The sequence below is a fragment of the Poromitra crassiceps genome (assembly GCF_964638095.1).
Source record: "Poromitra crassiceps genome assembly, chromosome: 6".
NCBI lineage: Eukaryota > Metazoa > Chordata > Actinopteri > Beryciformes > Melamphaidae > Poromitra > Poromitra crassiceps.
Window position 1 is genome coordinate 21,728,822 of NC_139627.1, and position 9,057 is coordinate 21,737,878.

A 9,057-nucleotide genomic window follows, 5' to 3' on the forward strand; every position below is an offset into this window, starting at 1 on the left:
CCCGCTATTTTTATCAGCCTGTCCTTGATGTATGACTTCGTGAAAATCACAAAGAACATTGTGCATTTCCCAGAGAGAGAGAGGAGGTGAGTTGTGTGTCGTTTATATGCGGCTGCAGTCAAGTACGTTACATCTTGCCTCCGATGTGGTTTCACTGTGCGTTCCCTCTCTTCTCTTGGCTGTCAGCATTTAATAGCGTTCGAGTGTCACGTGACCGTTAAACAGAAGCGAACGTTCACTGAAGTATAAATGCAACACCATGAGCGACACTTTCTTTTTCGTCTGCGACCATGTGCTGAGCGACACTTTCTAATAAGTATAAATTAAGCTTAAGCCCACTAAACTGGTATGCAGCCGCCAGCATTGCATATGACAGTCAGTAGACAGAGTAAACACGATTCTGCCTGACCAATCAGTCGTCAACAATGTTTTCACGTCACCATATGAACCCGGGTTCACAGAATAGAACCACGACGAGGCAAGTACGAAAAGTAGCACGACTCGACCCCAATACAACCCGGGCTGGGACAGTTTAAACCGGTGGAATGAGACAATTTATCGAGTCGAGCGGAGCGGGATCGCGCTACTACCTGCGGTGGAAATGAGCCATAAATGTGCTTCTATGCATGTGCGTGTATTTCTTTTAATGTGTGTGTGTGTGTGTGTGTGTGTGTGTGTGTGACAGGATGGCGGGTCACGGAGCCCTGAGAAGAGGACCGCTCGGCCTGCCTCCATCCTGAGTCGCCGTGGTTACCATGGTTACCACGAGCACGAGGACAGCTCCACCTCCATCACCAGCTCTGGCTCCACGGCTCCCCGCAGACCCACATGTAGCTCCCTCCACTCACACAGCAACAGCTTTTAACTCATTCCCCGCCATTGGCGTCTTTTAACGTCATTTAAGAGAAAACGCTTCCTCGCCATTGACGCGATAGAACATCAATCCCTGTTTTGACTGGCGTGCGATAGATGGCGCTCTTGGCCACCTTATAAAGTGCTACTATACTCCTAAAAGTCGCCTACAAGCCAGAGTTATTGTCCAATAAAACCAGCCAGCGGAGAAAGCAACTATCTCCCTTCATGGAGGAAGCTCCATAAAACACATCCAGCCTGGTGCCTCAAAGCGGTGCAACGAACACCTTTCCCCTGAGCTCCACGCGCTGTCACACGGACTCGTGACAGTCACTCAAAATTGAAGGAATTCTTTCACCAGAAGCTGGTAAACGCACATAAACCACTTCTCCTGTCAGTTAGATTAGTAATGCGCTTTGTGAATAGTGTATAGTGTAATAGCATAGTGTAAATCTCCGCCAACAAATATGCCCCCAGACCTCCACACATCGAGCACCAGGAAGCACCCGCCCCCCGGGCAAGAGGAGAGTGTGACCGGCCACGTCCCCTCTCTGAGTGGGGTGAATTTCTCCCTCGCAGCCGCTGCGCAAAAAGGCATTTTTTCCCTCATCTCTCTGGCGAGAGACGGGCATTTTCGGTGAAAACGACCTACATTCAAGTGTCGATAACTAAAGAATGGAAGAAGGCAGAAACAAACCTTTTTTCCCCCATGAAAGTAGCGTCTCTCTTCTATCTTTTGAGATATTCAGTGTTTACATAGTCATGGAAGAAAATAGTCTGTGGGTCCCGGAAGATCGCTGAAAATGCTCAGAAACCCTGGCACTGGCTGGTGACTTTTCCTTTGAAACTCTGGTGGGGAATGAGTTAAAGAGGACCTGTAGGACGAATCAGCGTAACATCACGACAACAAAAAAGTATTTCCGGGTACCAAATGGAGTGTCTAGCTTAAAGTATGAAGGAGTAGTTTGAGTTCAAAGATGGCATGGTTTGACCATGAACTGCCGTTTAAAACGAACAGCACTTGCACCTGCAAGTATAGCCAATCCGTTTCTTTACAAACATGCTGATTCGTCCTATAGAGAGCTAAAGTCATGCCCACTTCCTGGTTAGGCATGCGAACCAAGGGATTTCATCTGCCATTTATTTTTCCATAGTCATTTTGTAAAATTATTCTACTGTAAAAAACCAAGCAATTCAGCTGCTTTATATTTAGAATCAGGAGAGACCATATAACATTTCACTCAGACCAAAACTAAATAAATAGTGGATAATAGTGTCTGAGTAAAATGTTCTATGGTGTCTCCTGATTGTAAATATGACTGCATCGCTTGGTTTGACCAAGTAAAATTATTTTTATAAGCATTTTACGAAATGTGTATGGAAATTAAAATGGCGGATGAAATCCCTTGGTTTGTATTCCTAACCTGGAAGTGGGCGTGACTTTGGCTCTCTATCATGCTTTTCCATATTTTGTGTCATATATACTGTTACAGTGTTGGGTGTACATATAAAACATGGCCAAAGTGTCAAATAAGGACAACGTACAGTATATGAAATTAGCAAAAATTGCAGGATTTAGAGTGCTTTTGTGCTAATATTTACCGTAATCAAATGTTATGAATATTTATATATAATATTCAATGTCTCCCAAGACTTCACCCCAGGTCCAGACAATAATAGTAGTAGTAGTAGTAGTAGTATTAGTAGTAGTAGTAGTAGTAATCATAATCATAACAATAATGATAATAAATAAAAGTAATAATAAAATATGACAATCTGTCTTTTTTTTTAAAATAAAAGGACAATATCAGCCCATATATCAATTCAACCCAAATCTAGAACAATCACATAAAAACAATAGGACGAATCAGCGTGACGCCACCCAGAAATGCGGAACCCCGCAGCAGTAAATAGTATGAGTTGTGCCAAACAAATGTTAATATCTCAAAAACTATACATGACATCGCTTATATTTTGACATTCTGAGTGAGAGCAGAATTAGCTCAAGAGTTTGATGTATAATACATGCATGTCGTGTTAAAGTTGTGTGAACTGTCGCAGTTTTTATAATGTAAACAGTTAGCCGGCTAGAGTCAGATACAGTACACAAGCCTCGCGCCACTTGGGCTCCATAGTGTTCCATTGCCGTTGCCACCCAGTGACGCGGTTTGTTTACCAAAATGCTGCTCGGCTGATCCCTCATATAGAAAAATGCGTAGGCTACTAATGTTCATAATATGGTTGATTTCAATAATTGAACAACTGATTAGGCATGGAATCACACCTACAACCCTGTCACTGTGACTGTCCCTCAGGCTTTGGCACACTGACACAGTTACGCCTACTCAGCATATACGTAGTACCAGTGTTTTTTCCCCCTGCTCTCTCTTTCTATCTCTCTCTCTCTCCCTTTTTCTCTTTTTCTGTGATCATCTCTCCCTCCCCTCTTTCACCATCTCCGCATAGCTCTGTCTCACTGTTTCCCTCTGCCGTTTTGGCTTATGTCACTTGGTTTTCAGGACAGATCTAGGTGAGTGCATTTGGGATTGGAGTGCTAACAGCAACACCAAACCTGCTTTTGGCTCTTTATTCCTTTCAGTCCTCCTCCTCCCTCCTTCTATCTAGATCCTAAACTTTCCTCTTTTGCTTCCTGTAGCGTTTCGCACTGAGATGAGAGCAGAGCATAGGACAGGACGGGCCCCTTGTATGACAGGTAGAGGGGATTCTCCATACCTCTTTCTTATGACTTTTAGCTTTTATATTCCAAAAAAAGAGTTGAAAGTCTGCACTCATCTTTACAAGTGAGCAGATAGCACTCAGTAGAGTGCATGCGCCCGCTTACCCTATGCAGAATTGCCAGTTCCACATGTTTGGTTATTCACCAAAAGTTATTTCTTCCAACGCCCAATTGCCAACTTGCTTCACATCAGGAGGTGCACACATTCCCATGACTATACCTGAAATGGGACATGGGTTCTGCCTATTCAAAGGCCAGTAGTGCTGCACGTGTTCTAGTGTACCAAGTTTAGGAAGAAAAGAAAATGCAGGCTGGATATGCTTAAACAGGAAATGAGCTCTCCAGTGCCACCATGTTGTTTGATTGGACCAATAATGGAGGGTTTCTTGTCTGCTGTTAGGCCACAAAGTTTGATGGTGCTCATGCATACCTTTTATGCCTTTATGTGAGAAGCCACGCCCATTGGTCATAAACCATTGGTTTAGTTTAGTTTATTAGGAGAATTGGTGTGTATTGTATTGGTATGACAAGTTCATCACCAGTTCTTCAACAAAGCTTCATGCAAATCCATTGATAACTTTTGAAATATCCTCCAAACAAACAGACAGAATGGGGTGAAAACATGACCCACATCCAACTTATTTCCTGTTTTAAACATATAAATCAACCAAACAACAGCAAATGGTAGAACTGTTCAATGCAATCACCCCTAACCTCCAGCTGACCAGTCCATACCGCCCCCCCCTCCCTAATTTCCCTCCGATCCAGGCACAGAGTTGGTGCGCTCTCGCTCGGCCCGCAGCGGACACTCCACCCCGCGCACCCCGGGCTCCACGGCCATCACCCCGGGGACCCCGCCTAGCTACTCCTCGTGCTCGCGGACCCCGGGGACCCCGCGCTCCCTCAGCCTCATCTCTCAGGAGCGGAAGGTGGCGGTGGTGCGCACCCCACCCAAGTCGCCCGCCACCACGCCCAAGCAGCTCCGCATCGTCAACCAGCCGCTGCCCGACTTCAAGAACGTCAAGTCAAAGATCGGCTCCACAGACAACATCAAGTACCAGCCCAAAGGAGGCCAGGTAACTTCCACCCTTTCCTCATCCGAAAAATGTGTAGCTTCTGTCTGACTATTTCCTAGTTTCCTCCCTCCTTGGCGGTTATATGCTTTCTCCATGTGGTTCTCTCTTCTCTCTCTTATGGTCTCAGGCAAAGTGTGTTTTTGACTGATGCCTCCCTCAGTCTTGCTATGTTTATTTTCCTATGGTCTTTTGCCCCCCCCTTACTGCCAGTATCCACACTCATAGTTTTCCAGTATTTCACCCTCCTACCTCCACCGTCTGTTTTTCAATCTACTCGCTCATGGACAAAGAGGGACAAGCAGAAAGTGTTTTTTTGAGAAAGTGCTCTTTGAAATAAGGGAACAGATGGATGGCATTTTGGAGAAGAAATAATGTTGCCCCATTGATGCTTGCAGCCATTTATTACAACTTTGCACTAAAATTGAGGAAATAACTTTAGACTTTTGCCTCTATTTCTAAATTAAATTCAGCTTTAGTCTCTATAGAGACAGTCCGCATGTCTGGGAATGCCCATACAGGCTCCAGGAACGCCCACAATAGACGCTGGTTAGCTGGCTCAGCCTGGCTGGGGGCGTGGTCAGGGTGGGCTAAAAACCCCGTTCTATCCATTCAGCAAAGTTAGGGCCTGTGTCCACCTAGCTTCTTTTTCCGACGTTAAAAGCTGGGAGTGCGCTGGGGAACGCTGATCCCAGCGCACAATATACAAGGAAGCAGTCTGCAAGTAACGTTAGTTCAGCTTGATAGCTGACAGCTAGCAAGCTAACAACACAGGTAGGCTACGCTATTAAAAGCAGTAAGCACAACACTCACCAGAAATATTAAGTGTCTAGCCGATCTGCTCCCACAATTGAGCCGTTCTGTCTCTGTTGCGATAGTTTTTCCATATGATTAGTTACCAGAAAAGGAGCAGCCGACACCAGCGTCTTTCTGAAAAGTTAAAATATTTTCAGCTGGAAGCGCTGGGAGCGCTGGGAGCCGGGCGCACAAAAACGCCGAAAATATACGCTGGACGCAGCGCACTTTCTCTAGACGTCCGTGTGCGCTCGCATACGCTCTCCCCCCATTGGAAACAATTGAAAATAGACGCTGGAGCTGATGAAAAGACGCTAGGTGGACACAGGCCCTTAGAATTTAGCTGATAGCCCAGCCCAGGCAGACACGATCGGGGATTTAACCACCGCAGTAAACGCACATCTGAGCAGACGTCTTGTGTTCTGCTCTAGAACCCCCAAACCTGTAGTTTAGAGCCGCAGCACCGTCTTTTGGCGAGTCAGCCCATGAGATATATCGGCGGTTTTACCCCACTCGCGCGCCAGCCGTTTAACATTTTGTGGGCGTTCCCAGACATGCGGACTGTCTCTATACTGTATCTTTCTACTCCGTGGTTTCCAAAGGCCTTGAAAATCCTCAAAAGTTTGTGGATTTGAGGGAAATCGAATAAGTCCGTGAAAGTTTGTTAAAGTGATTGGATGACCTTGAAAGAACTCTTTATTTTTAAAGTTTCTTTATCGAAATATAGCAGCCATCAGTATGCCTCAGCTGTCTGGCAGTCTCTGCATGGAGATTTAGCAGCAGTTTTAAAATGATTTCACCAGGATTTCTTGGCATACCAAGTTCGAGAGTAAAAAATGAGGCCTCTATGATGTCTAATTTTGACCAATGTCACCCAAAACATCAATTTCGAGTTCTAATTTCACCAAACAAGGGCTTGAGAGTCATTGAAAAAAAATCCTTAAATTTGACCAAGTAAGCATAGGAACCCTGTATAGAGCCTTTCCTACTTGACATTTGACATTCTTCCCCCTGGCTTTGTGAAGTGTGAGGTCAGCACTTGCAGCAAATGCAAATCTGCATTTCAAATCGCGTTTCCCGTCACCGTGCAGAATCTGCCCAAGACGGGTCTCCGACTGGAGCATACACATCTCTGTGACAGATGACTGGAGCGTACACATCTCTGTGACAGATGACTGGAGCGTACACATGTCTGTGACAGATGACTGGAGAGTACACATCTCTGTGACATATGACTGGAGCGTACACATGTCTGTGACAGATGACTGGAGAGTACACATCTCTGTGACATATGACTGGAGCGTACACATGTCTGTGACAGATGACTGGAGAGTACACATCTCTGTGACATATGACTGGAGCGTACACATGTCTGTGACAGATGACTGGAGCGTACACATCTCTGTGACATATGACTGGAGCGTACACATCTCTGTGACAGATGTCTCATTCCGGCGTGATCCTCTCAGAGGCCAAACAGGAAGTCGGCGCTGCAGCAGGCAGCGTCGTGATGGCTACAGCAGTGTGTCTGTACAGATCAGCTCTTACAAGCCTCTGATGATGACCTCATTAGGAGCTGAGTGTTTTGGCTGACGTCTTTACACTTTGCCTGATCTCTGCGCTGCACTGTGCAGCTAGGCACAAAATAAGCAGAAATCAACCTCCAAACGCTGCCTGTCATGTGCGGGAGAGACGGGCCAGGTGGAGGGATCGTTCCGGTGTGTTTGTGTGTGCCGTGGGTCACGATCGCCAACTGCTGCATCTAGGCTGGCATGGGTGGCAGCTGCAAATAGGGCGATGCACACTAAGTTGTACAAATCTATGACATGTCAAGTCAAGTTTATTTGTATAGCCCTAATTCACAAACATGTCTCAGAGGGATTTACAGAAAATATGTCTAACTAAGCTCTGTCATTGAACAATCTTATATTAGAGAGAGGGAGGGGGAGAGAATGGGGGGGAGAAGGGAGAGAGAGGGGAGTGATAGAAGGGAGACAACAGGGGGAGGGAGGGTGAGAAGAGAGAGAACAGAACAGGGTATACTGGGGCTGGGCGATGCGGTTGAAATCAATATCACGATAGTCACAGGGGTCAGTTTCGATACCAATGTATATCACAATATGGTTCATGTAAGCAAATTTGTGTTTAGTAATCCAATGATCATAATATTACCTGGCAATTGTCATATCATCACGATATGATACTACTGAAAGACAACAAACGATAGTACTGAATTATCGCCAAGCCCTGGGGCATACAGCCGTTACTCATTTCACCCGGCCACTCTGCCGCAGCACCACTGCCACACCGTCGCCGAGGCAACAGTGGCACACCGGAACCAGCAGCAGAGCAACAAAACCAAACGAGCAACAGCTGCAGCCTACTCTAACCCCAACCGAAACTAACTAGCACACAAGGAATCTAACTAATCTACAGTCTAGTCTGCCCTGCCCTAACCTACTCTAATCTAATCTAATCTAATCTAATCTAATAGCCTGGGGGGGGGGGCATCTACAACCTAACCTAAACTATTGTAACCTACCGGCATCCCTCAGCCAGGTCTACTGATCACCAGGTCTTGGCATGCCAAAATCACCACTAGAAACCTGCCCCAGGTACTGGACCCGACCCCCGGGGTTGCCTCTGATCTTAAAACCCATGGCTCCCTTTTGGGGGGGAGGGGGGGGGACATCAATGGGAGGAACCTCTCCACCCATTTCCACCCATATATTGAGTTTTTTCTTCTTCTTTTTTTTGTGTGATTTATTTTCACGGTCATGCCGCTGAATGTTGCCAGGCACTCCTGACCTCCTCATTACGTACACATGTTGAGGAGTGACACAATAATAAAACTGTCTGTCTGTCTGTCAAGTCAAGTCAAGTCAAGTTTATTTATATAGCCCTAATTCACAAGCATGTCTCAGAGGGCTTCACAGAAAGTATGTCTAGCTAATTCTAGCTAACACACAGTAACAAGAATATACAGAATAAAGATAACATTTGAACAATTGATAATATAGAAAATATAGGAATGAGGGGAGAGCAGAGGAGAGCGCAGGAGAAGGGAGAATAGCAGGGGGAATGTGAGAGAGTGATGGGGTGGGGAGGGTATAGGAGATGGGGAGGAGCAAGAGGAGAGAGCAGGAGAGGGGAAGGGAGGGGAGGTGTGGGGGAGAAGAGAGCAGGGGGAGGGAGGAGGTGGGGAGAGAATGAGCAATATAGACGGAGGAGAGGGGGGAGGTGGGGAGAAGATAGGAATGTGGAGGAGGAGAGAAGGAGAGATGGGGGTGCAGGGGAGGGAGAGCTAGGGTAGAGAAGCAGGGGAAGCGTCCCACATCCCCCCCCCCCCTTCCCCCTCAGAGAGGACAGAGAGGAGGAGAGAACAGAGAAGGAGAGGTGGGAGGGTGCAGGGGAAGGAGTGCAGGGGGAGAGGAGGAGAGAACAGAGAAGGAGAGGTGGGAGGGTGCAGGGGGAACGCGGGAGGAGGAGGCGGGGGACGGAACAGACCTCTCCGCCCCCTCCTCCCCCTGTCTGTCTGTCTGTCTGTCTATCTATCTACAGTGTATCTATCTATCTATCTATCTATCTATCTATCTATCT

The 9,057-nt window shown here is 46.6% G+C and overlaps 1 protein-coding gene across 1 annotated transcript in view; it reads left to right on the forward strand.

The window, feature by feature from the left end:
* map2 (microtubule-associated protein 2) overlaps positions 1-9,057 on the forward strand; it is a gene marked incomplete at both ends in the record, with an annotated part of 68,233 nt that overhangs the window by 42,951 nt on the left and 16,225 nt on the right. Inside the window, 3 exons of the mRNA XM_083638159.1 lie at positions 686-830; positions 3,509-3,565; positions 4,358-4,665. Coding sequence (XP_083494285.1) covers positions 686-830; positions 3,509-3,565; positions 4,358-4,665 — 510 coding nt within the window. The remainder of the gene's footprint in view (positions 1-685; positions 831-3,508; positions 3,566-4,357; positions 4,666-9,057) is intronic.